The sequence below is a fragment of the Gobius niger genome (assembly GCF_951799975.1).
Source record: "Gobius niger genome assembly, chromosome: 16".
NCBI lineage: Eukaryota > Metazoa > Chordata > Actinopteri > Gobiiformes > Gobiidae > Gobius > Gobius niger.
Genome location: NC_136867.1, coordinates 13,341,875 through 13,368,920, shown reverse-complemented (window position 1 = coordinate 13,368,920; position 27,046 = coordinate 13,341,875). Strand labels below are relative to the sequence as shown.

At 41.1% G+C, this 27,046-nt stretch overlaps 2 protein-coding genes across 2 annotated transcripts; both read left to right on the top strand.

The window, feature by feature from the left end:
* Window positions 1-5,717: 5,717 nt before the first annotated feature.
* Window positions 5,718-8,037, top strand: cd93 (CD93 molecule). Its single transcript, XM_079573944.1, has one exon. The coding sequence runs from the start codon at window positions 6,070-6,072 to the stop codon at window positions 7,759-7,761; it is 1,692 nt and encodes a 563-aa protein (XP_079430070.1). The 5' UTR covers window positions 5,718-6,069; the 3' UTR covers window positions 7,762-8,037.
* A 3,760-nt stretch (window positions 8,038-11,797) lies between these two features.
* gnmt (glycine N-methyltransferase) lies at window positions 11,798-15,554 on the top strand. The gene is made up of 6 exons (XM_079573822.1): window positions 11,798-12,138; window positions 13,306-13,433; window positions 13,517-13,630; window positions 13,750-13,892; window positions 14,367-14,488; window positions 14,872-15,554. The coding sequence occupies exons 1-6, from the start codon at window positions 11,930-11,932 to the stop codon at window positions 15,041-15,043; spliced, it is 888 nt and encodes a 295-aa protein (XP_079429948.1). The 5' UTR covers window positions 11,798-11,929; the 3' UTR covers window positions 15,044-15,554.
* Window positions 15,555-27,046: the final 11,492 nt, after the last annotated feature.

Here is a 27,046-nt window from a genome sequence, read left to right as displayed (position 1 = left end):
CATTGACATCACAATGGGCCTCGGACAATGCCCCGTACTTAGTTGAAATTAAACCAGTCCTACTCACTCCTTTTCATACTAAACGTCTCAGGAATGTTTCTGGAGATAAATAGTGCTCCTTTGATTTAGTGGCCAAAATCTTTGGGGGTGCTGGCGCCGCCCCTAATCAGATTAGAGGTGCGTGCAAAGCAGGTCGCATTTAGAGTGCACTGTAAAATTCACTTACAAATGTTTAATATCTGTGCTTGTACAGGACTGGGCAGAACAACCTGTTATTACTGAAATTGTCTTATGAGAACCAATGTGCACAAGCATTAAACTATATATCTTGTCTACACCTATCCCTTCCTACAACAACTTCACAATGAAATTACACACTTTAAAACTCCCAGGGCCTGTAGACCCTGGTGACCTTAAGGAATGGTTGCACGCTGACAAATTGCCAGTTGCTGCACCCAACTGTATGTAAGTCAACAACAACATTTTTAGGCTCCTTTCAGGCTAAATCTTTTAAGACCCATCTCAAGATTCTAAAGCCTTTTTCACCTTTTGTTCGTAAAAAGTCGATTTATAGCTGTGTTTACGGCCCATTAAGGCACAGATTTATTTGGTTTTACTCCCTTACTGTAGACCACACAGCATGCAGTCTCATTTCTTTCTATTTTATTTATTTCATTCAATCAATCAAAAAGATAATTCATTACAAATGCTTTTGCGATCATAAAGCAGTCTGCACATATCTCATTTGAGTGTGATTCATCAGTAGACTTAGTTGACTTGTTTTCGTACAATGCTAAAGAGACACTTTTGGACAGCTGCTGATTTGTCATTATTGGAATATTTGCTAACGATATAAATCATACATTTTTCCACGGGGTATATTGCTGTCATATAATTGCTTTACTTTCTTCCTTTTCGTATTTGTAGATCCGTCTCCGTCCCACCGAAAAAATAAATGCGCAAAAATGTAAGCCCCCCCCCCCCCCCCAAATCAACCCAATTTGGCACGTGACTCCTCACTCTCAATACGGCACCACTCGGACCAGCATCAGCGCTATGTGAACAGTAGGAACTTACACAAACTGCAAAGAACACGCTTACCATCGAGGCATGGAGGTTGCATACAAAGTTGATGGCCTTAAGCCTACATCGCCGGCTTGACGCTCCCGACACGACGCACAATCAGACAACCCCAGACTAGCCGCTAGCCAAGCCAAGTCCCGCAGCAGGTGTGACGTAAGAGAGGTGAGAGGGCAGGTGATGCGGAAAAGGCCCCTTTTATAGCTCTCTACATTTCTTTGGCTAAATGTCGGGACACCTGCCCCACCTCACTACACATGGGAAGCCGCTCTGCTTCATCAAGCGCGCTCCAGAGAGCGAGAGAGAAGTGTCAGCTTTACAGCTGTTCCCTACGCAACACCACACCCCCACGGACAAAAAAAAAAAGAAAAGAAACGCAATAATATATATAAAATGTCCAGATCGTGAAGTTTTTGATCGTCATTTATTTCAGTTCTGTTCTTCACAGAGCCTTCTTTAAGTTATCCTGACCGAGGAAAGGTTTAACCTTGGCCAGGAGACGGAGGTGAAAGAAGCTTGTCCTAACAACAGTGTCGAGCTGCTTGTCGAATTTCAGTTTGTCGTCAAACTTAACTTAACTAAGCTCCCAGGTCCAACACAGAGTCCATGAATTTTGGTCCAAACAGAATGCACTCACTTTTACTCTTTTACAAAGCTGAAAGAGAATCATATTTTTAGAAATCAGAAGATTTTTCTTGCTCTTGTAGATAAAATATCAGGTTAAACACACAAGGTATTTTAATTTTGCCCACTTCAGATGTCTCTCAGTTTCAGCCCAGCCAAGAACAAAGGGCATGAGGTTGGACAAGGACTTATTAGTGCAGTCGTCAAGTCAGGCACCAAAAGACATGAGCACATCTCGCCCATTCGAAAATTCTTGCTCCCTTGTTTGTTTTCGTGTTGATTTTAAGATTATTTTGATATGTTTTTAAATTCTTTCTTGGCCTCGCTCCACGGTATCGCTCTGACCTTCTGCCGCCCTACACTCCTGCTCACTCTCTCAGGTCGGCAGATTTTGCTTGTGGTGCCCATTATAAATAGGAAGCTGCGAGAGGGCCACTCTCTCTCTGTTTTGTGACCCAAATTTTGGAACACATGGCCCCTGTACCTTTTCACAGGCTGAGTTTCTTGCTGATTTTTATTGTTCCATTCATTGTACTGATTTTATTTTGTTTTGATGTGTACTGCAATTTGATCCAACATTATAACAGCACAGTGCCACTTGTGGCTTCTGTTCTACAGGTGCTAAACCTGAAAAATGTTGCTGTTTTTCTTTCAAAGAGTTTTAAGTTCTTATAATAATGACAGTTTCATATGCAAGCCTACATTTTACGTACATTGTATATATAGCTTTTGATGTGGACAAGCTTCCCATATAGAGATTCATTTAGAGATAACATGAAACTAAATCATCAAAGGGCAAATGCCGTCAACAACTATAGCGGCTGTTTTTAACAAAATATGTGGGCAGTAAAGTCAGACATGCATTTTCATGCATTCTGTGTCATTCACAGACAGTATGCCAATCGGAGTAAGCTGTCGGCACTTGCCTGTTTTATAGTGTAATGACCTCATGGGACATAACTACTCCATTTTCGGCAATAGAGCACAGAGTACGGGTGAGAGACATGGCCAAACAGCTCGTAGCAGGAGCCGGTCTGAGTACCTCTCACTGCACTGTACGAGAAGCCACCGTGAGCGTGAAGAATGGGCAGGTCGCCAGGGTTATGAATCCTGACATCGGACTGGGAAGCTTTTCACGCACAGTTTGAACTGTTAGCCCAGGCAGCCAGATGGTCTACACTGAAAAAAGTAAAACACAGGCTTAACCTGAAAATTATAAAGAAATTATTTACATAACATTTTTATTTCATAATTATATATATCCACTAGACCAACTATAAATGTTTCATCAGTCACCATTTGTTTTTGTCTCAGAACTTGGATCTTGCCGCATTTGAGCCCAACCCACTCTAAATCACTGTGATTTAATTGGCTTCTGAGTTACGCTGTAGGCCAGACGCCGTGAGTAACAGTAACATGACACTATAACATGACACTACAAGTGTTATATTTCTTGTAAACAAAAAGGCTGAGGTCTCACGCTCTTTAGCCTGTCTCAGACCGAAAGGTGATGAAAGACGTCATGGAGCTTCTGCGTCAAACAGATATTTCATATTTCTGCAGAATGAAAGATTGAATATCAAGTATTTCTTAGTCACTAGCAGAGGTGGGAGTAAGTCCCTAAATGCAAGTCTCGAGTCAACTCCAAGTCGTGAAGGTCCAAGTCCCAAGTAAGTCCAGGTCAATCGGCCATGGGGTCAAGTCAAATCATAGCTTTTGTCAAGTCAAGTCTTGCTTTAGCTGGCAAGTCACCTCAAGTCACAAACGCCAGCGTGTCTACTTTTCAAAATGTGTTTAATCTTGAAAATAATAATAAGTGCTTTCTCAAGATATAGCAATTTGGAATTTAGGCTAAAATCACACTTTTTAAAATGCCATGGATTTGGATTTAAAGTTTAATTAAAATTTAATCGCCACAAAATTCAAAATACATATATTTTAAATGTTCCAGTATATGTACAAAATTACCGGGACAGCATTTTAAGGAAGGGGGCCGACTTAAAAAAAAATGAAACTGAGTCTTTTAAACATGAGCTGTTTTTCCTTGCAGTCTGAAAGATAAAGATAAAATAATATTTTTTTATATTTATCGGTCTCTGGCAGTTTTTCTGTCAGTGGTTCCCCTGTAATGCCGCAGCCCCTGTATACTCGGATTCGCCCCTGCTCAAAATAGATTCCGTAGCCTTCAGTCCCGCTGTCACTGGGCTGTGTGCGGATGCGTAATATAACCACTAAATGCTGTAAACTTTGTGTGAACGCCTTAAAACATCGAAAAGCCCCCAAGATTTCTGTTGATTAATCCAGCTCTTAACCCCCGGGAAAACCGATTCCAGTTTAACCCCTTAACCCCCGGGAAAACCGATACCCGTTTAACCCCTTAACCCCCGGGAAAATGAATCTCAAATTGTGCTTGATTCCGGTGTGAGTTAAATGGGATGATGACCTTGACTAAAATCCTGCATTTTCTTTACACTTGCACACTACCCATATGTATCCAGTAGAGGGCAGTAAGTGGCGTCTTTTTTTTTCCTTCTTCCAATCAATCATTTCTTGTACGGTCAACATTTTGCATTAAACAGGCCGTTTCAATCCAGATGTGAGGGATCTCTCATGATAAAGCAAGTTATAGTAAGTAGCTAATCATTGCTTATTTCAGTCATTTATGTTGCTGTTGTTGAGAGATGCCAGCGCTGTTCATGAAAGCGCTATAAGTATTTTGTGACATGCCCTTTATTCTGTTAGAATACTTGCAATGTATCGGTGGAGGAGGGACGCACTCATTTCCTGTGATTGTCGCCGGGTACTTCCTGTATTTAAAGTGTGCTCATGGCCTCAACAAACACAGGAAGCGTCTAGATTCACATAAATGCCCTGGCCACTTTCAGTCATAAAACACAGCTCTTTTAGGGGACAAACAAGTGAATCATGTGTCTCAGTTTAGCAGCTGAATAATTTGGCTTATCAAGATAAAGCATGTTTTCAAAGAACTATTTTTGTGCCATTTAAAGGGCCATATCTATTCGTGTTAGTCGTGAAACTCAACATACATTCACTTCAGTAAATGTTGTTAATATTGTTCGATTGCCGTGCTTAAAACAATTTCTTCGCAATAACATAGTTCATTTAAGATCGTACCCCAAGCCTGAGCCTGAGGGCGTTTTCTCCAGTTCAGCTTTACCCGAATCTAATCTCGACTGGAGAGTGCCTCATTTGAGAGGAAAAGTGATCGGAACTTTTCTTTGACACGTCGTCACCACGTTTATGTCACATTTTTGAAGCATATTTGTTGTGTCGTCGACTCATTTTTGTCACTTTTTTGTTGCTTTTCCGGCACATTTTTGTCGCTCTGTTGTCGCTTTTTTTTGTCTCGTTTTTGTCACTTTTATGTCTTTTTTGTTGCTTTTTCATCTGGGTTTTTTCATTGCTTCTTTGGAGTGTTTTTGTCATGTTTTCATCACTTTTTTGTCATATTTTTGTAGCTTTTCTGGCACGGTTTTTGTCAGTTTTTCTGTCTCGTGTGTTTGTTGTTTTTGTTTTGTCACATTTTCATGTTGTTTTGATCCTTTTTTTTTTTAGGTTTGTAGATTTGGGTGATGTCAAACTGAAATAAAGATACTTGGTTCAGGTGGGGGGTTAAGACTATTATATTTTTTGTTTCCTTATTGGACATTGGACACCGAACATATAAAGAGGCAGAATTTCCATAATGTTGTGCAACCATAGTATACACCTGGGTCAAGAGCAAGTACTAGTTGTTTCCTTTGAAAATGGACCTCAGCATCATTGTGCCCTGAAACTAAGAAATAATCATGGGCACAGTCCTCTGCTTGGAAAACTCCATGGAGGACTGCAAGTAAAACTCTTATGATTACCCTCTCCTCTATAGTAGTTACAGTAGTTGTAGTACACTCTATCAGTTTAAGTTTCCCTTTGTTGTGGATAAGGTTTACAGTCTGTCAAACTACAGACATGCTACTGCATTCCCTCCATCCATTCGTCATGTTGGCTCTGACCTCTTCATATACACGCATTGTGAGGTTACAATCAGGGAGTCACTTAAAAAGTCCTCTGGTCAGCTGGGGCCGGAGACATCTGGAGGGGCAGTCAAAACACCGCGGGCCTGCCCATTGTTTTCTGGGCCCATAGCGGAACTGCTCAGGGGGGGAGAGGGAGAGTGGGAGAGAGGTTCCATATCTGCTGCAAAACATTTTTCCGTCTTTTCTTACTCTCCCTGAAGCATCAAACAGCCAACTAGGAGCATGACTTTTGGCGCAAGAGCTTCTACACGGTTGCCATGAGTGTGCAATTTCAGCTTCTACCGCTTCTACCTGAATTTTTACACTCTTTTCCACACATTTTGCAAGTATGCTGCTGATTTTTATGCTCATGTTGGCGTTTTCTCGTGCAGAACACCAGACTTTGTGCACCTCCAACGCCTGTTTCACCCTTCACTTGGACGCCGTTTCATTTGACAAGGCGCAGAGGACTTGTCATGACAATGGGGGCTATCTAATGACGATAAGAAACAAAGAGGAGGAAGACACACTCCGGACGCTTCTATCTCAAACTCCAGAACAGGAAAAGCCTTTGAAAATTCGGATTGGACTCAAACTGCGGAGAGAAACCTGTGCGATATCCCACGCGGTGCTCAAAGGATTCCAATGGGTGTCGGGGGAAGAGGATTCCCAGTATTCAAATTGGGGGAGAGAACCGCCGTCCACTTGCCACGAGAGGTGCGTCGGTGTCACCTATCACCCAACGGCCCACAATCACATGAAGTGGTTCGATGTCAGCTGCAATAGGCACGTCCCCTACGTGTGCAAGTTTTATTTTAGAGGAATGTGCAACGCTTTGACGCTTTTGGGACAAGGACATATCACCTACACCGCCCCGTTTTCACAAGAATCACAGACTTACCAGATGAAGTCCCTGCCGGTGGGAACCTACGCCGACATAACATGCAGCGACCAAGAACCTCTCTACTCGGTGTGTGCCAGAACGCATGATGACCTGTACGCGTGGTTAAAACCCGGTCCCTTTTGCCAAACAGACAGAAGCTGCACGACCAAAAACGGAGGATGCGAACATGTGTGTGACGTGGAAGGCGATGAGGTGATGTGCTCGTGCGATGATGGTTACGAACTCGACGGAGATGGACATTCCTGTAGGTTGAAGAACATGTGCTTTGAAGACACCTGTCAGTATCAGTGCGTCATGGGAGGGACGGGGTTTACCTGCCTCTGTCCGCAGGGCCTTGAACTAGCCTCGGACCAGCGCACGTGCTTTGACATTGACGAGTGCCTTTCGCAAGAAGTTTGCGGGGAGCATTTGTGCGTCAATACTGAAGGAAGTTATGCTTGTTTTTGTAAAGAAGGTTTTGAGATGACGGACGGAGAATGCATGGATTTTGATGAATGCGTAAGCCCTATGTGTGAACACACTTGCTTGAATAGCATTGGGTCGTTTTCTTGTCAGTGCTATGACGGTTTTGAACTGTCAGAAGATGGACAGTCGTGTGAAGATATCGATGAATGCTTGGTCGACAGTTGTAAATTTGAGTGCGTCAATACCAGGGGGAGCTTTCTGTGTGCGTGTCCCGTTGGTTTCCAGCTTGACCGCAGTGGAGAGTGCTTCCCCAACGCTGTCCCCTCAGCGTCCCTGCCTGAGTCTCCATCGGAGTCGTCAGCCGTTTTGGAAGTCCAGGAGAACTTTACGGAGTCTTTCAGCAGCACGGTTGAACTGCAGCACGAATCGCCTCACACAAACGCGCCCCGTCCTGAAATCAACCAAACCCACGATCACGAAAAAGCGGACACTTCTCTCACCACCAGTCGAGGCATATCCGCCAATTATAAGATCATAATCTGCGTCCTCGGTTCCGTCATCCCGCTGGTGGTTCTGGTGGGGATAACGCTCGGGATTTTGATATTTAGATACAGCCAAGTCAAAAAGGAAGCCAAGAAAAACACCACGGCAGACGGGTACTGCTGGGTGCCCTCCGGCCTGGACCCACGTTTGGAGAAACTGTACGAGTCAATCCCAACAGACGACCTATGACCTCTCAGAGAGACAGACTGCTCCTGTTTGATGTGTACATTTTCTGAAATCGAGCACCTGCTACATATCTAAGTTTGCACAAATAAAAAACCTCTTGTGTTTTAAAATGATGTAATTAAAGTTGGAGTAACATATCATAGACCTATATTGCGTAACCAGTTGTTTTTATTGATGTAAATAGTGTTTTTTTGCTTCTTTGTTTTGATCTAAATAGAGAATGTCTTGAATAACATATCTCAAACCACTGACTGATTGTATGTTGGGCTCTTTTGTTATAAATAGATTTATTTATAGTCCATGTGTCTACTTTCTTTGCTTAAAACCATACTGCGTTAATATTTCACCCCATAAATAGAAGAGAACACAATACAAGCATTAATTCTTTTGTTTTTATTTGTAGTGTTCAGGAAATAGGTACATTTTTGAGGAACATGTGTCATATTCTGTTAATATGCATGTATGGAAAAATAAAAGAGGCAGTACCATCATAGTAGATGTTTAAATATTTGTCATGATTGCAATGATACACCTGTATGCGTCGCACTGTAAAAAGTAATGGCTTGAAAAGTTGAGGTAACTCTCAGCATTGCATCTCTTTGCATTATTTCAGCAGGATTGCAATTGTCTTCAATCAATAAATTATTTTCTATTTGGATAACATGAATTTATATACAATTACATATCTAGTTATATTTCTACTCAATAATATTGGCTTACTTTTTTTCTTTTTTTTTAAGTTGAGTGCATCTCAAAGAAGAGTTGGAGGTCATTGCATTTCAGCAACTGGAGGAGTGGCTACAGCAGATCGGAAATACATCAGACAGGGTGCAGTTCTAGGAACAGAACCCTCAAGCTATAAACTCCACTATAAACACTCTACAACGCTCCAATAGACAAAGTGATTACAGCAGGTGACTTGAAGAACTTGTGTGGATTAAGATGGTTAGTGTGCCATCTGCTGTGGAAATGAAGTAACTGCAAAAATAGTGTACGGTTAGAGCAGTTTATTTAGCTACTTGTTGAGTGTTGCTTTTATGAGATATAGTGAATTAGGCTTGGCTACCAATAAGTAAGGTAAAACACCAAAATGTTTTCAAAATATTTTGCAATGTTAGAAATGATTACGAGTCACATATCCTCTAAAGCCACCCCTGCTTTAGAGGATAGTGCGGCCTGGAGCAGGCACATATCGTCAGAGATGCAAATGAGACATTGAGTCTCAAGAGACTAGATAAAGGAAATAATAATTTAAAAAAACATGGTTGGAAAAAAAGCATCATTTTTTTTGTGCTAGAATAGAATGGAATAGAATAGAATTGGGAAACAATTTATCCTCTCTTAACTGCAGTGTATGACTGCAATGTATGACTGCACTGACCAACGATCTATGGCCCCCCATAAACATTAATATGCAGCCCTCAAAGACAATCGTTTGGACACCTCTGCTCTAAAGATTGCTCTAACTTTATGGTTTTTCTGATTTTTACATTTGTTTGCCCAATCTAATGCCCAATGTCCGTGCAATGACAAGACTGCACTGTTTGCCTTTAACATATTTTAACAAGCACATGTTTATTACAACTTTTTTTTCTCTTGGGCAAAGGCTTGGAAGAACATTGGACGTTATCTTGCTTCCTTCCTCTCCCTATCCGTGTGCTTGTTCTGAGGGTGTTGCTTCCTGAGTAGGTATAGCCTTGGGCCCTTATGTCTTTCCTGACTCCCACCAGCCAAACATTTTATTATAATCTACCACTCCATTACAACATGGCCTGCCTGTACTCACTCACTTTGAAAGGAATAGCAATCAATTTTTGGCTTGCTTTATTTTCTGCAGGTGTGGAGCGGGCTGATAGCTGTAGACCTCACTGCACTGGAAGCTATTGCGTAACCGTCCAAAGACTCAAGGTGGATTTCAAGTCAGCTGATGAAATTTGCCGAAGGAGCAGAGGGGAGCTTCTCTCGCTTTTGCCAAATGACGACATCCTGCACACACTGGATTATGGAGGCTATGGCGACTTCTGGATTGGACTAAGTTTACCAGACAGAACATGCACAAACCTCTCTGCTCCACTCAGGGGTTATAAATGGACAAGTGCGAGTAAAAATTCGGATTTATCAGTTAACTTTTGGAAAAACAGTGCCCAAGTGTGCTCCCCGAGCTGTGTGTCAACATCCTTCGACCTAAAGTGGACAGAGAGGCCATGCTCGCAAGAAATAGAAGGCTTTTTGTGCAGGACTGACCACGAGCATGCATGCCAAGTCCAAGAATTAACAGATTTTTTTAGAAGCACCACTGGTTGTTCAGATGCCCCTTGCGAACACGTCTGCATGCCGGTGAAAGATGGATATAGATGTTCATGTTATAAAGGTTACGCCCCAGACAGTAAAGACCCAAGAAGATGCAACATCCACTGTGCCCACGAGAAGTGCCCCCCAGTGTGTGACGCAATCGACAAATCAGTCTGCTCCTGTGCTGGTGGATTCATAATCAATGGAAACATGTGTGAGGACATTGATGAATGCGAGATGAACGAGTGTCAGCAGAGGTGTAAAAATACATATGGTAGCTTTAAATGCTCGTGTTTTAAAGGATTTTCTCTTAAGGACCAGGTCAAATGTGTACCATCAGAGGACGTTGTATATTTGGACAGCACTACCCCAATTGTACCAGCCTTTGTCAAACCAGCACCTAAAAATAGCACATCGAAAGGGGCCTCATTGTCCACAGGAGAGTTTATCTGGCTGTGGATCTGCTTAGCTGTGTTGGTGATTGTTTTTGTATGCGTGGTCAGATGGTATGCTCTGAAAAGGCAGAAAAGGGTACAGCAAATCTCCACGCAGCAAATGACTGTCACTCAGGGGATCAATACCCAGCGTTAAAACTCTTTTCGGTCTCCTTTTCATCATGCCATTGTTTAGTAATCATGCACTGATAAAAATAAAATAAAAACTTGACCAATGTATTGTTACGTTGATGATAAAAAGCACTTTTACAATATGTTTAGTGCATTTGCAGTGTAGCTCTAGTGCATGTTGCAACTCTTTTGAGTGAAGTGCACAAGATTGTGCCCTCTGGTGGTTGAATTTGAGCAAAACTATGTTTTTTATGTTGGCCTATTTAGTAACATAAAAAACTAAATATTACAATGCATTAAATATCTCATCCTAAAACCCTCAATCATCAGGCCCAAGCCACATGTCACTAACATGATGTTTGCTTTTTGTTTTCAAATAAATGTCATTTGGTTTATGAGCAAAAGTTGCTTTTTTGTTGCAGTTCCTGCATTAGGCCTACCTGGTGTATAGGTCTAAATCTAATAGGCGTATGGAAAATGTTCTATACCTTCAGAATGGTGGGTAGACTAGGCCTATGTCTCAATAAAAAGAAAACATACGCCCTATTTGTTTTGTGTTTTCGGTAGCAGGTTAGAGGAGGCAACAAAGTAACTGGGAAAACAAACGGAACATTGTAAAACTAATAGTTTGTTTTGCAGACTTTTGCCTTGGTGCACTTGGCCGACACTTGGCAGATAATACAGTAACCTCGTTGATCATTATGTAAAGTGTGGTGGGGGCGGGTCTACCCTGGACTGCTCCGGTTAGAGCTGACCCTGCCTCACCACTGCTGGTAATTATAGGTTTTGCGGACATGGATGCAGCCAATCACATCAGGAGGAGTTTACTCATGACCTAATTGATAAAAACGCAAAAGAACCTGTAGTAGCTACATGAACAGCACGCCACAATATGATTAAAATTGTGCAGAGCGTTTAACATGTGTCGTGATGTTTTATGTATCCACGTTTTTATATAGGCTGTCTAGGCTTTGTCTAAATAGTGGCAATGACAAACATTGTTTTCACAATGTGCTCTTTTTTAAAGGGTGAAAGGTTTTATGGACCCACAGAGCTATACATTATTGGCGTAAACACGGAAATGGGAGGCAACTTTAATATTTTTAACCAATCAACGAGGAGGCGTGAGTGACTGAGAGAGCGTCATTGGATTAAAGTTTCCAGCCTACATGGCTGGTATAAATAACAAAAAGCAAACTCGAATAGCATGTGGATACGTAGGTGAAGAGCTGTAGTGCTTCTGTGCAGTGAAATAAAGGCAGCTATCTGCAGTTTGCACACCTCTGTGTTCTGTTTGGAGGAATCTCAGCAGCATGTCGGCCGACGGTGTGTTCAGGACTCGCTCCCTCGGTGTGGCCGCCGTGGGTCTTCCTGACCAATATGCCGACGGGAAAGCGGCCAAAGTGTGGCAGCTGTACATTGGGGACACTCAAAGCCGGACACAGGAGTACAAGAGCTGGGTGGTGGCGCTGCTGAGGGAGCACGGAGTGAAGCGTGTGCTGGATGTAGCCTGCGGAACAGGGTACACGATACACTTCCTACCACAGGGAACGTCTCACTGAACTGCATTGATATTTAGCACATTATGGCTTGTCATACGTCACAACACAGTCAAACGCTTTCTGTAAACTTTAAATATGCGATCACGTCATATCGTGTTGAGCTCTTAGGCTTATTATTACTGAGTTATTACAAATCCACACTGTTTATCATGGCGACATCGATGTCATGTGCAGCCAATGTGCTGTTCCTTTTTAGGCAAATAGGCCTTGAACTGCTAAGCTCATAAACTCCAGACAAAATCTGGATTAGTCCAGAGAAAAGTGAATGAAAGTGCAACGTTGCACAGTCATGGCAGTGTCCTGGGTGCAGCACATGGCTCGATAGGACATGTTCAAGTGTTATTGGCTGCCTTTGTGGGTATGATAAAGGCAACCAATGATAATCACATATTCACAATGTTGTTTCTCGAAGGTACTTTAGACCTGTTTGTTCTGTTTGGTTAGTCTGTATTAGGTTAATCGTGTCCTGACTGGTTTGTAGCAGCTGAGTCTCACCCAAATAGTTGTCTATTAATTGTGTACACAGGGGCTCCTGTCAATATCAGCATTTATTTGATGATCATATAGTCTATTGTCTCGTTCTTACTTTATGCACATGTGTTACATGTTCTTTAGATCGCACTATTTTATACCTAAATTAGTAATTATATTGTAACTTTTGTAAAGGTCTGTTATTGACACCAGTCTATAGTGAATACCAGTTGTTTGTGTCCCAGTTTACTGGAGCATTGAGGGGCATTGCACACATGCTTCTAGTGGAATGAGGTTACAACTCATACTATTTTTGTCCTTACTTGTATCCAAAGTGACTAAATTTAATGTTACACTACATGAAGGTGACACTGTAAAATACACCTGCACCGTATAGACTTTAAATACATGTGTTAGTGTACTGTGTATTGTATGTGCTGTGTTTGATATTGTTCATTTTTAAATGCTGAAGGAAAGATGGATTGCAAAAATATTTTTTTTCTCGTGATAGTAAAACATCCATATGCTCCATATACTTCATTTTTCCCTCTTTTTTTTCAAATTAAATTCTACTTTTATTTAAGCACTGCTGAGTTTGTAAGTTGTTTAAAAAAAAAAAACTTTACAGATAATGGTTGCTCTCTTTTGTTTTGCAGAATTGACTCCATTATGTTGGTGGAGGAAGGCTTTAATATGGTGAGTGTGGATGCCAGTGACAAAATGCTTAAGTATGCACTGAAGTCAAGATGGGAGAGGCGAAAGGAAAAATCATTTGACCAGTGGGGTATGACAATCATTTCTTTATTACCCTCATCATGTCTTAAAACTGTACGACTCTTTTTCTTTATTGAGGCTCTTTATTTACAGTGATTGAGGAGGCCAACTGGCTAACGTTAGCAGATGATGTTCAGAAACCTGGGGATGGCTTTGATGCTGTTATCTGCCTTGGCAATTCATTCGCTCATTTACCAGACTTTAAAGGTAGATATCAAAATAGGCGTGGGCATATTATTTTCCCCCGTGTATGGTTTTGTAAGAAATGTTAGTGTAAGAAATGTTGATTGAATAATGATGATTGGATTTTTTTTCATTATCATCAGGGGACCAGAGTGACCAGAAGTTAGCGCTTCACAACATTGCCAGTATGGTCAAGCCAGGCGGAGTCCTCATCATTGACCACCGCAACTACGACTACATTCTGGAGACTGGAAAAGCACCGCAAGGCAAAAACATTTATTACCAGGTACGTTCTCATTTTGGATTTGCCTATGTCTTTGAAAAACGGTGCATTTGTCCGATGTAAGGAGACACAACATGTTTTTTACTTGTTTTGTATTACTAGTAGTATTAGTATCAGTGTTAGTATTAGTATCATTCAAGACATTTTGGCCCAGCTTGTGCCAAAATGCTATGTTCCATAACTCCTCATTACGACAAGACATTTTGAAGTTTTGAAGAATGTTGTTTGTTTAAATGTTCTCAAAGCTCCATATTGTTCAATTTATTCAAAGTAGGATCCGTCCATCTGGAACCCGACAGCACAAATACTTAGTCAACACTGAGATGCTGCAGGGAAAATCCATTTTATATAGCCCTCTAATCCCAGTCTGTTCTCATGGCCTGCCTTCCTCTTCCAAAACTTCATCATGCTATACTTTTATTAATGGACATGACAGCTCTAGCTCTTTTCTGCCTTTTAAAATATTTTGTGTTACAGAGTGATCTAACTCAGGACATCTCTACCTCCGTGTTGTGGGTGAACAGCAAACCTCATATGATCACGTTGGACTACACCATTCAAGTGCCCCCAGAAGATGACCAAAAGCCTCCCGAAGTCAGGTATAACAGTGAAGCTGCCATTGGTGATGCTGTTCAAACTAGAGCTGCACTTTATATTGTCATTTATTTTTTCACTCCGTTTTGTTGAAGTGTAGTCTAAGTGTAAGGGTAGTAAGAACTGGTGTCAAGTGATTATGCGGTGTAAAATGTACGATAAAGGGTGCAAACAGCTGCATATTCATGAAGCAACACGAGATATTTGTGAGACTGTTGCACATTGTCCTTCTTATCTGAACACACTTTGTTTTGCATTCTTAGAACTAAAAGGACAAAAAAAAATCTTCAATATTTTCTGAAACGCCTCACTTTCAAGGTCGCTTGACTCTTGCACCGCCTATCCCAGACACAACATGAATGTTTGTGATGTGTCTCTGTTTTTGCAGTAAATTCCGCCTGTCCTACTACCCTCACCAGCTGGAGCAGTTCAAGGGGCTGCTGAAGGAAGCGTTCAACGGCAAAGTGGAACACAGCGTCTATGGAGATTTCAAGACCTATGTCCCGGGACAGGGCCAGGCTCCTTGCTACTTCATCCACGTCTGTAAGAAGACGGCCTGAGCTTGACCAAGTAAAAGAGCATTTAGAAGATGTTACATTACTGGTTTTATGTCAATCGGCCAAAAGCGTTTAGTCCTCCCAAAGAAAAGGAGAATCTTTAATTTTGCCCTGGTTTTTATAAACGCAACGTCTTCTCAATTAATTTAGAAAGAATCAAAGAGGGAGTTAAAAGCTCTCAGGTGTCCTGGTTATGTTCTGTTTTTTAATAATCCTGGCTTTGTCTGTGTCCGTGTAAACACAGTACCCTGACTTGAGTGTGCGGGACACTCTTATTACCTTAAATATCCAGGACTGTCATTCCACGCATACTCTTCATGTACTCAGTAATGAGTATTGCTCGCTCGCCCTCCCCCGCTCTCCTGCGCCCTCTCTTTATCTTGGTGCCTCTGTTCACGTAAACATTATACCCACAACAACGTCTGAACCATGATAAGACCTATCTGTGACGTTCAAGTGCATGAAAACCCATAGCGTTTTCGAAGTTTACTCTTTTATTATCATCGATTACGCACACAAAACATAACATGAAGTTTTTTATCAAAATTTGACCAAAGAGTGTCCTATAGCATATGAGCTTAATAAACATTTTGCGTATGCTGTTGCCTTAAGCATTTTTTAAAGTTTATTTTTCATTGTAAAATGGTGCTGGATGTCCTTGAGATAAAATATTTTGTCTTTTCAAGATATGTACAAAATTAGTTTAGATTAGGTAGTGCTTGTATTTCAAAGGTCTTAAAATGCTGTAATCAATTCCGAAGCTTGAAAGTCTTGTAGTTAAACAACATTGTCTTAACGTCAGTGCAAATAAGCCGAGCCTGTACTAGGATGACTCTGCAAATTCATCTTTGGGCAGGGCATCTGTATTAATTCTTTTTGGATTACTCAGACCTGCATCACTGTAACCCAAACAAAATAAGAGTATGCTGTATATGCATCCATATCATTGATAGTTCATGTTATCAAGTTTGTGGCACCAGGCCATCATTTACATCGGAAACTCAGATCACACACAAATACATCATATATTCTCTTTCTGATTCTAAAATAAGGTGCCATTAAATACATAAATACAAAAAATTTCTCTACCAAAGAACAAAAAGCAAACTAGACACTGACTAAAAAGTATTATGTATGACTGTGATATAGATGTGTTTCCAGAAAGAATCATTTCAAGTGGAAGTGTTTTATGTTTAAACTGTGTAAAGAAAATGCTTATTCGAAATGCATGAAGCACTTAAAGAGTTGTCATTAAAAAAAAGCCTTTATTAAAATGTGTCGGTAGATTTTTCTTTCTTACATTGATGTGTTGCAGTCATACAAACCCTGAAGAAGAAGGCCACGTCTTTGTTCGCACTCATTTTAAAAGCCTTCATTGTAGATCATTCTTTTGGCACAAGAGGGCAATGTTGCACTGATTCAAATGACTTGACAACCTTGAAAGGGCTTAAACCTTTATAATATGTGTTTGATTGTATGCACCCAAAGCTTAAGCAGTTCATGTACTTGCTTTCAGAACAAGAATTTACCTAAAAACATCAACTTATTATGAGCACAATAAGCAATAGAAGAGTGGACTGTGTAGACCATCAGGAAGTGGATAATATAATCATGTTTTTTTTAGTTTTTTTTTTTATTATTACTGAGATTGATTGGTTAATGCTTAAACTATATACACCCCTGATGTAGCAGTGTTATGAAAAGCATGCAAACAAACCAACTTTATGTTCTGAAACTAGAGTGACATACTCAAGTGTAGAACTGGGACTGTTTCATTCAAGGCCCTTGTGCTCAAAAGGGTTGATTGGTGACAGTTATGTAACAACTACATGTTCAAATGTTAAAAATGTTCAATATATCCGCGTTTGGTGAAATGGGTATAATGTGTTTGAGATTCCTGTGATGGGCCCTTTCCTGTATCTAGAATGTGCTATCAGACGCAATGGTCACGCACAGCTAATACACAAAACAGATGTGAGAAGAATCATGTGCCAGATGCGGCTGCTGAGGTTGTTGTTTTTTTGCTTTTTGCTGTGCTCCAGTTGGGAGAATAAAAAGTGGTGAACCATGACTGGCTTCACCGCGGAAGATCATTTACGCAGCACACCAGTGGACAAGTCAAACAATCACAAAACTACACTTTTTTTTTTTTTTTAAGTTTCCACAACAGCAATGATTTACAGAGCAGACGCCATTGTTTTTAACAGTGAGCAATGCCAGGTATTAATCCAGCTGTTTTGTATTACATCTGGATTCACTTGGTCATTCTTGGAGTGAAAAGAAATCCGGCGTTGCTAAGTGTGTCCAAAGTCAATCTGCTGCATCCATGCTTGCAAAAGGTGTAATTGTATGGAAGTTAGATTGTCTTTACGGTTTTGATATTAAGACAGTTATGGTCTGTTGTTGTCTTTGGGGAGGTGGGTGGGGGGAGTGTGAATGCTACAATGTGTCTGTTTTTTTTTTTTTTTTTTTTTTTTTTTTTAATTTTAATTTTTATTTTATTTTTTGGAAGGAAGTGGGTGTGAGAGAATGTTTTTAAATCTGTAAAGCACTTTGTGTTACATGACATGTATGAAAAGCGCTATACAAATAAAATTGATTTGATTTGATTTGATTTGATTTGATTTGTTCACATTGTGAGTTACAAAATGGAAAGGCTCCATGTCAAACTTTCTTTCTTGTAGGAAAGTTTTTTGTTTTGTTTTTTCAGCATGTTGTAAAAACATTCATTTATGGAACAGTGGTTCAAAAGAGAGAGAGAGAGAAAAAAACAAAACAGGAATATTATATTTTATCACATTATCTTTCATGTTTATCTTTATATATAAATGACCTGAGGTGGGAAAAGTCATTAAAACTGAGGAAAAATAACAGATCTTTGTGAAAATATGAATGATTGTGTTCAATAACTTTTTTATCTTATCTAACTGGAGTGAAAGGTAAAAGGAGAGTCAGGACTTTGGAGAGAAGCCTGTTTCTACCATTGAAAAAGCTCTGTTGCCACATGATCATTAGCCAGTCACAATATTGTTGATAAGACAAAGGTGAGAGTTAGCCTTGAGGTGTCAAGTGCCACCTTAATATAGCCTCCATTTAGGTTTACGTCAACAAGACTGAAGTCCTTTGTGGAACTTTGTCTCACCACTTATGGAGAGACAAAGTTCCATTGAGGACTTTGTCTCAATGATCTTGCAATATGAGTTCTTTAAATTAAGTTCATTTAAAGAACTTAAGTGTAAGTTCTTGCCTTTAATGCAAGTTCACATTTAAAGGCCGAGGTCTATTTCCTGAAAAGCAACAACAACAACAACTTTTTTTTCCTGATCATATTCATCCATCTATTATCTTGGGGCTGCTTCGAGCCTTTTAGAATATTTTCTCTGCATGTTTATAATTTATGTGACAAACACACATGACGTTGACGCTGTTTAAGGCTGTGGTAAGATTCTTGAGGTTGAGAGTACAGAGCTCTGGGTCTTTGTAGCTGACTGATTAACTTACGGTGGTGAATGGGGGAAAACAACACAAACTCCACCCTGAATGGCTTCACTTGATCTGGGAGTCAAACCTGGGACCAGTGTTGGGCAAGTTGCTTGAAAATTGTAATACATTCTATATTAGTGATTACAGCTTTTAAAATGTAATATGTTTGTATTACATATTACTGTTTGAAAAATGTAGTTGCCTTACACTACTTTGAGTTACTTTCGAGTTACTTTTGGCAAAATATAAATTGAAAATAGTAATAAAGCCACTGAGCAAAAATGCAGTTATTTTCCCCCATTCTCTTGTGTTTTGTTTTGAGGACATTAGCTACTGACTGCAGATCTTTCACACCAGTGTCCAACTTGATTTCATACAATAATTGCTCTTGTAACTTGAGTTACTTGAATTGTAATGACTAATATATTCACATATTTAATATGCTATCTTCCTACGTTACTGAAAAAAGTAATATATTTTTTAACTCATTACTTTTGTAATACGTTACCCTCAACACTGCCTAGGACTGTATTGCAGCAAGTCCTTTTCCATCAGGAAATTCAGTCAAAATACATGTAGATTGTTTTTTACTGACAGCCTATGAAGTGTGGAAGTACAGTCACCAGATGGAGAAGACTCTTCTCTGCACTCCCATCAGAAGAGGTGGGAGTAGATCAGATTGGAAAGATTGAAATATATATATTTGTGACTTGACACAAGGGGGCAATGTATAACTGCTCAAACTACAGTACAACGATGATGTACATAATTTTAGATTCATGTGTAAAAGGAAAGCGTAACTTGTCGCTTTTACCACCTTTACAAGCACCGAAAGAGAAGCTACGACTTTTGGAATAGGAACGTTTCAACATTTCACACTGAAAACCCTAATATAAAGAAGAGTAAGAAATAGCATTAATGTGACTTGCTATTCTCAATAAATCAAATTACAATAATACATTTTTTGAGACATACGCAATAAAATAAATTGTGTTTTCATTCACTAACTCCAAACATTTGATTTCACTGCTAACATGTGGCCTATATTCTGCGGTACATACTGTATGCTCTTTAGTCAAGCTCTCAGAAATATAAGTGTGTCTGGTCTGATGGCCTTGTATAAACTCACTGAACTCATTTTTTTTTTTCTCATCTTCCTCCCACACAGTCTACACTTTTCTAAGCAGGGTGCCAGAGAAATGATGCATTCTTCAATCCCCTCATGTACTGTATATATGTTTGGAGGCAAACAGGCAAGCCCGACTGAGGAGTAACAGATGTGCATCCTCCCAGTGGCTCCAGTGGTCATAAAATAATAGAATTTACTGGGTACTTCATGTGTCAGCCCGTCACTTCCAAGTATAGGACTGAATGTATGTCATGAGTGCATAATGTCTAAGGAGGTTTCTAGCAATCCGTCTTCATGGCAAGCCAAGTTTAGGATCTGTAAACATTTATGGAGCCATTACAAAGGGGGGGGGGAAATGGCAGGTCACACCAAGAAACGCATCTGCAGTTTGAGGGATTTTCCGAAGGCTGAAAAAGTTTGAATGGTGTGTCTCGTGTTACGCCAGGGAAACGGGCTAATCCAGACTGGCCTCACAGCGTGCATTTTGGAGAGGGCCCACCGAACAATGGGGGCCGACGAGTGAAGGGAGCCCCCTGGCAACCTGCCCACCGCCGGACAACAGGGCACTTGTTTCAGCTCCTAAATAACTGAATGACACGGTTCCACTTGGTTTCACTGGCACACAAAGAAGAGCATGGGAGCAGGGTTGGGCAAGTTACTTTCTAGGCGATCTCCAAAGCATTGGGAGTATTAGGGTAACATTGTAATCATTTTGGTACACTTTCGAAGAAGGTGTCTGGTTGGATTGGGTGGATTTTCCTGAAGTTTTGTCCCCCATCACACATAGATCAAAACTTCCAACTAGATAATCCAAGATCCAATAGCTCAATATTCGGACATGGGTCCCCAGGCGCTTCCGACAGATTGCCCTGAGGCTGTTAAAGGACAGATCAAATAAAGAAGATACATTTTCCTGGAACTATAAAGTCTACAAAAGCATTTGAAGAGAACTTGTGAGCTCATGTTTGGAGCACTTTTGTAGTGTACACATTACGGTGTTTCGTTTACCTCCCATGATCCATCAAGTCCATCCCAGACCACCTCCATTTGGCCATGTAGGTTGACACAGACACCTGGCAGATGCCGTCCAAGAAGCTAAAGAATTTGTCATCGAAAATCTCCTTAAACTCCGGGGGCCCACACCTTGAAAAAAAAAGAAAGTGTCCTTTGTTCCACCTGACTGCATGAAGGACACTGTGAGTAAACAAGTTGAAAGGTGTCATCTTGCAGACAGCCCTGTGGTGTTTTAGTGACAGCCCGTAGCACCCCATAAAGTCTGTTATTTGAAGGCTCTTAGCCAGAGAGCGGCTTGAAGCACTGGGTGGAGGACAGAAGATGTTGCACGGTGATAGAAGTAAAACCAGTCATGTGGGCATCCGTGTAGGTTTTCTTGAAGGAAAACAAGCTTGTCACCATATTGCATTTTTGACTGTTGCTCGTCTTGCTGCCGGGATGTGCTCTCAGTGGTCTGACAGCAAAACCTGAACCTGGGCAGACTATTTGTGCCATGCTGCTGCTTGGGCAGAAGTGTGCATTTTCTGCCTTTCTGCGAGTTCTCTATCCAATGTTCCATGTCCCCTTAAACCAAAATTTGAAGGAATTGTACTTCTGTCTTTGCCTCGACTTGAAAGAGCATATTGCATTTTCAATCTCTCTTACGCATGTGGATGTTGTACGCCGGTATTTTCTGGAATCCTAATCGGCTAATAGTTGCCTTTTCCCGTTGTAAACATCCCAGTCACAAACATAACTCGTTGCCAGTCAAATTTCACGGTTCATTGCACGGGCAAGTTCGTCTTAGCGGAACGAAAGCCGGACTGAGGGGGGAATTAGAGTCCTTTCATAATGGTGGTTTGGGGACATCCTACACACATTTCAGCTGTTTATCAAATACCAACAGCTCCGCAAGCGCTGATGCATTCTGCGGCAAGGAGAGACCCAAAAACATCAACAACACTCAGAGTAACGCCATGTTATATAATCTGAACGGAATTGATCCTATTGGGGAATCAGCAGTGACGAGGGAGATCTGCCATGACGAAATCGCCCAGGCCAAATGATCACACTGGCATTTGTCATGAGTCTGTGTTTACATTTGTATAAACCCTTTTCCCTGCTTACATCATCAGTGACATCACCTGGGGGCAGCAAATAAGCAGCGGACAGAAAATGTCCATTGAAAAACTAGCAATCATTAGTGTAAAGTTACAACTACAAATGTTTTTGACCTTTGAGTGACCCAGCGGCTGAGTGGTCAGCTTAGCGCCTTTGCTCTCCATCCCGCTGCCCCCTCTGGCGCTCCAGGATCAAATCTATTTCAGTTTTATAGGGTTTCTGGTTGGTTTTCTGGATGGAATGCATACGTAGCCATTGAGACAGATCAGCAGTAAAAACCTACCAGAAACCCTTAAACTAGTTGGTCCGAGAGCGTCTTAGAGGCCACCGGGATGGAAAGTAAAGGTGTCATGCTAATCAAATACACGTCAATATTCACTTTTTTTTTGCATATAAGTATAAGTAAGTATATAAGTATAGTTGCATAGTGCACCTTTATCATCCTTTAGCAATTTAGCTTCCTGCTTCCAGCCAAGCCCCGCCCACCATTTTCAATGTTTACAAACAATGACCTGGAAAATGCATGTGGCTTAATGTTGAGATGGTGAAGAGGTCAAAATCACATTCACTTATATGAAAATGAATATAATCTGATAAAGTGTCAAAATCTCAGGCTGTGTCAAAAGCCAAAGTGAACAAGTGCGTTTTAAGAGATTTAACAGATTTAGTCCTGGGTTGCGAGCGCTACAGTTTGCCCCCATCAACCTAAAACATGTATAGTAGACAACACACTTCCAGCCTGGGCACTATTTCTGTGGGAAGGAATGAATGATGTTTATTTTTCCTCAAAATCAGTGACTCTCCCGTTCAGTTTCACAGGCCTTTCCCCTGCAGATTATGAAATAATGACGTGAAACATACACATAGTGAACGCCGCCCTCGTGTAGAGAACCTGACCAGGCATTTGAGAAGGGTATAGGCAGAGCGGACAAAACAGCTTGTACAATATGTTTGATGCTGTGAGGTGAGCTGGATGAAGGAGGAGAGAGGGAGGGGGTGGGACCTCAGAGGCTTCGGAGCCAATTTAAGGACCTTGTGATGCAAAACCAGTCTTCGGTAACAGACAGTTCCCATGGCAACGGCGGGCTGCCAAAGTTCCTTGTTGACAAATGACAGCTCGGCGCTCCTCGGCGCTCGCCCCGTGTATATGTGTGTGTGTGGAGCTGTAAGTGTGTTTTATTTGGCAAGTGCCCATCTTAGCCTCAGGCACGACGGACAGAGAACGAAAGAGCTTTGTGTTGTGGGCAGACATGCAGTCACAGCAGCAATGGCAATGTCAAAAAAGCCCTCAGTGGCTCATGAAAGATATCTGTTCGGTTGGAAGTAATATGGTGTATAAAAAAATGTAGCTTCAAGCGCACACAGGTGTGTGTTTCAAAATGTGTAATGGCTTTTGTTATGCTTTTGCTGTTTTTGTTTTAAACTGATCATATAGGAAAGACCCCGGGATCCCAAGAGAGATTTGCATTGCCACATAATCTATATAAAAGGTAAACATAAAAGAAAAATATAACATTAGACATCAAAATTGAGCATCTTAAAGGGGGGGTATTATGCAAAATCGACTTTTTCAAGCTTTACATCATGTTATTATGTCATTCCCTCATTAAAAACATGCTTGAAGTGTTGCCTTGGCACATTCACGTATTTTTGAGTCATCTGTAAAAACTCTGATGGCGGCCATTTTAGGAATAGGTTTGCCTGAGTCCTCCTAGGAACGCCCCCACCTCCTGGAGACGCCTCCGAGCTTTCGTCACCAGCCGAGTAACCAACCACTGCTCCTCAGCAGAACCCCCTCCCCACTGATGCCACAGGCAGCGTGTGGAGGGGGCGTGTCGGAAAGGGTCAGAGGTTTTTAAAGAGACAGAGGCCTATTTCAAGACATTTGCTACAGCCATTTTGAGAGAGCAATTTTATACAAGGCAGTTATTCTAATTTACTGCATTTACAGACCAACAGAAGGTTTCGTCATCATTGTAGTGTGCTATAGACTGGTGCTGTGTGATTGAAAAAAGCACAATACCCCCTCTTTAACCCAACTGAAATTGTCCTTGAATGGTAAGTGTGCATGATTTAATGACTGCCTTATTAAAAAGGCTTAACTAATCAATGCTTCTGTAATGCTTCATTGTTTGCATTTTTTCCGTACGCCAAATACATAAGAAAAATAAAATTGATATATTGATATAGTGCTTTTCCTTCATCAGGCACTCAAAGTGCTTTACAGTGTCAACAAAACGTCAGTACTGTGAATCATGTGCAGTGTGGAGGAAGCAAAATACCGAGGGTATAGGATCTATCATTTCTATACAGAGCATGTGTCTATATCAAGAAATGTCTGGCTTGTTGGTTTGTTATGTATTTATCTCAGTGTCAGGCAATTCCTGTTAGACTGAACTAGAATTTGTATGAATTTGCCCGGTGACGGCGAGTATAGCACCTGTGCGCTGGTGTGTATGTGTCACCCGCCCACTTTTTAATCTTGTGGAACTCACTTACACCATCTCGAGAAGTGATTTGGTTCATCACAAAAAAAATCGTCTGATCTCTATGTAAGAAATGAAGCTGTATCATTTTATTGAACTTTGCCAATACTTGTTGATCTTTGAGCAGGCTGTAGGAGGCCTGCAGTAGATTTGTGATCCGCTGCCACAATAGGCTGCTCGCAGATAACCTCAATTTCGACTAGTTCCTCGCAAATACTTTGGCATCTTCAGGCTCTGGAAGGGCTGCTGTATCTAATTGCCATTCCAGCTGCATCACTCAGCTACATCTCTAATATAAAATCATTTCACTCAAAGTAAGAAACAACAGAGGCATCGGTGGCAGAGGCAGAGAATAGAGGGAGGAGGGCAGGCTGAGCGGCAGGAGACGCGCACCCCTGCAGCACAAGTGTCGTGAAAAAGATGATCTTCCCTCCTCACCTCGCAACAGAGCTGTCAAGATGTTCAGACCTGTGATTTAACCTCCCCTCTTCACGCTGTTAGAACATCCCCCTGGCACTGCAGCAGCCCACACAAAACACACATCCACAAAGGTATGCACCGCAGCACTTGGCCTGCTTATACAGCGTCATTATAAACCAAACAGGAATCTGCACAGATGAATACGCCAAGTCCTGTGCACTGTTACATATCACTGCCCACTTTGACAATCATCAACTTTGGCCCTGAAGAAGTGATGTTGAGGATGCTTGTCAATGTTAACCTGTACTTATATTGATTACGGTATACTGTATGTCCATCTGAGGAAAATGTAACTTCATTTATCAAGGAAGATTCTTCCTCTAAACTCTACTATTTTTTGACATCTGCCTGTGCGGCTGTCAGTCAATCACACCCTGCTAACTTTGCCTCAACGAATCACTTCTCCAAACCACACCTCAATGTGCAAATGCTCTCCCTGTGCTCCGCTTTACCCTCCAAGCTACTCTTAAAATCATTTACGCCCCTCTGCCACAAGAGCAGCAGACCCATCAGCCACCTCAGACTCTCCATAGGTGACTTCATACATTTAACTTCAAATTGGGGCTAACGGTTAATGATTAGATTTAAGTACAATATTGTATTAATATGTTAGAGCATAATATACTTTAATTTTAGCAAGTCTAATATTCAACAATACAGTGAGAAGAAAAAGTAAGTACACTGTAAATTCTATTTGTGGTCATTACTACATGAAATTAAGTGTAATAATTACTAGGGGCCCGTAAATCTTCTGCAAATACAGGGTTTTACCTGTATTTACTAACTTTACATGACACCAATAATGATTATTTGTAGTCCTGTTATGCTCATGCTCATTCTAAAGTATCCATTACAGGATTCTGTCCCATTTACTCGGATTTGCCAGTATTGAATAATATAGGCTTAACATTGGCTTTACTTGCTTTTGTCTTTATGTCTTTTTGTCTTTTTTTTTTTAGTCATTCTCATTGACCTCCCCAGTGTCCCCTACTGTCCCTCTGTAATGGGATCTTGACTGTCATCATATGTCACATGTGCAGAATTAGCCAATCAGATTGCTCTGAACTGTTTTGAATTCAAACTAGAAGTGTTCATCAGCCCTCAGTGTGTTATCGAGGAGAAACAGCAGAAAACAGGACCCTTCCTGTTTTATTTCTCATTCATCAACTTAAGGTGAGTGTGTCTTTGGATGTATTTGTGATTGCTTTAACAGTTGTGTTGTTGATGTTTTCCAATTCAAGCAAACACTGTTTATTCATTCTTATGATTTTGATGAAGATCAGATCACATTTTAAAGGGCCTATACGGAGTTTAAAAATTGTAAAATTATCTCATTTCCTCCCCCAAAATGTTCCAACAATGTCCTAAGGTGTAGAATGAGCCCAGACCTGTTCACCACAACTGCCTCTAAAATCCCGCACTTTCAATCAAAAAGGTGTCACTTAGGTCCGAATTGCCGCCATGCACGAGCTGAATATAGAAGGTGTAGTTACACGTATGACCTGAGGTGGCAGTAGTGAGTATAAAATGGCTAACTTGCATCTAGCCCCTTTAAGCACCAATTTAGGCAGAAATGTGAGAAATTCCAGATGGTGTACTTACTTAAAAAAATAAAAATAAAAAAAGTAGCCTACTCCTAATACACATTTACGTTTATTTCTGTATCATGGGCAAACAATGCGATTTGCCACTGACTAAACCTTTAAGAAATTGGAAACGGAGCACCGACACCATCAACCGTGACGAAGGAGCGTTTCTCCTGTCCCACACCTGGGACACCCTCCTCCAATGATTACGCCCCCTGTCGCCCTGAATCCACCGGGCGGCAGGGGGCGTGACCAGTCTGTCGGACCTGTTGGGACCGTCAGACTGGTCACGCCTCGGAAGTAAGAACAGCTGATAAGTGACACGTCACCGCACGCCGGTGATACTTCTGATGACGGCCTGCAGATGGCGCTGAAACATGTAAAGGTAAAAGATCTTTAACATCTCTAACCTTAGTGTCTGACAAAACGAACCAAAAAAGTGATACTTTAAGAAATTGGCGTCACAATATGAGAAAAATCGTACTGATCGTTTTAAAGGGGCTATATGCATGTTGTTCATTTTTATACTCACTACTGCCACCTCAGGTCGTACGCGTAACATTAATCTAAATTAATCTTGTGCATGACGGCACTTCGGACCTGAATGAACACCTTTTTGAGTGACGGTGCAGGATTTTAGAGGCAGTTGTGGTGAATAGGTCTGGGCTGGACATGGCTGGAACATGTATTCAAAATGGACACTGCTTCACTTACTACGAAAACTATC

Coding starts and splice junctions, on each gene's coding strand:
- gnmt (XM_079573822.1), top strand. CDS start 11,930: ATGTCGGCCGACGGTGTGTTCAGGACTCGCTCCCTCGGTGTGGCCGCC. Junction 13,631..13,749: donor TCATTTACCAGACTTTAAAG/GTAGATATCAAA, acceptor CATTATCATCAG/GGGACCAGAGTGACCAGAAG. Junction 14,489..14,871: donor CAAAAGCCTCCCGAAGTCAG/GTATAACAGTGA, acceptor CTGTTTTTGCAG/TAAATTCCGCCTGTCCTACT.
- cd93 (XM_079573944.1), top strand. CDS start 6,070: ATGCTGCTGATTTTTATGCTCATGTTGGCGTTTTCTCGTGCAGAACAC.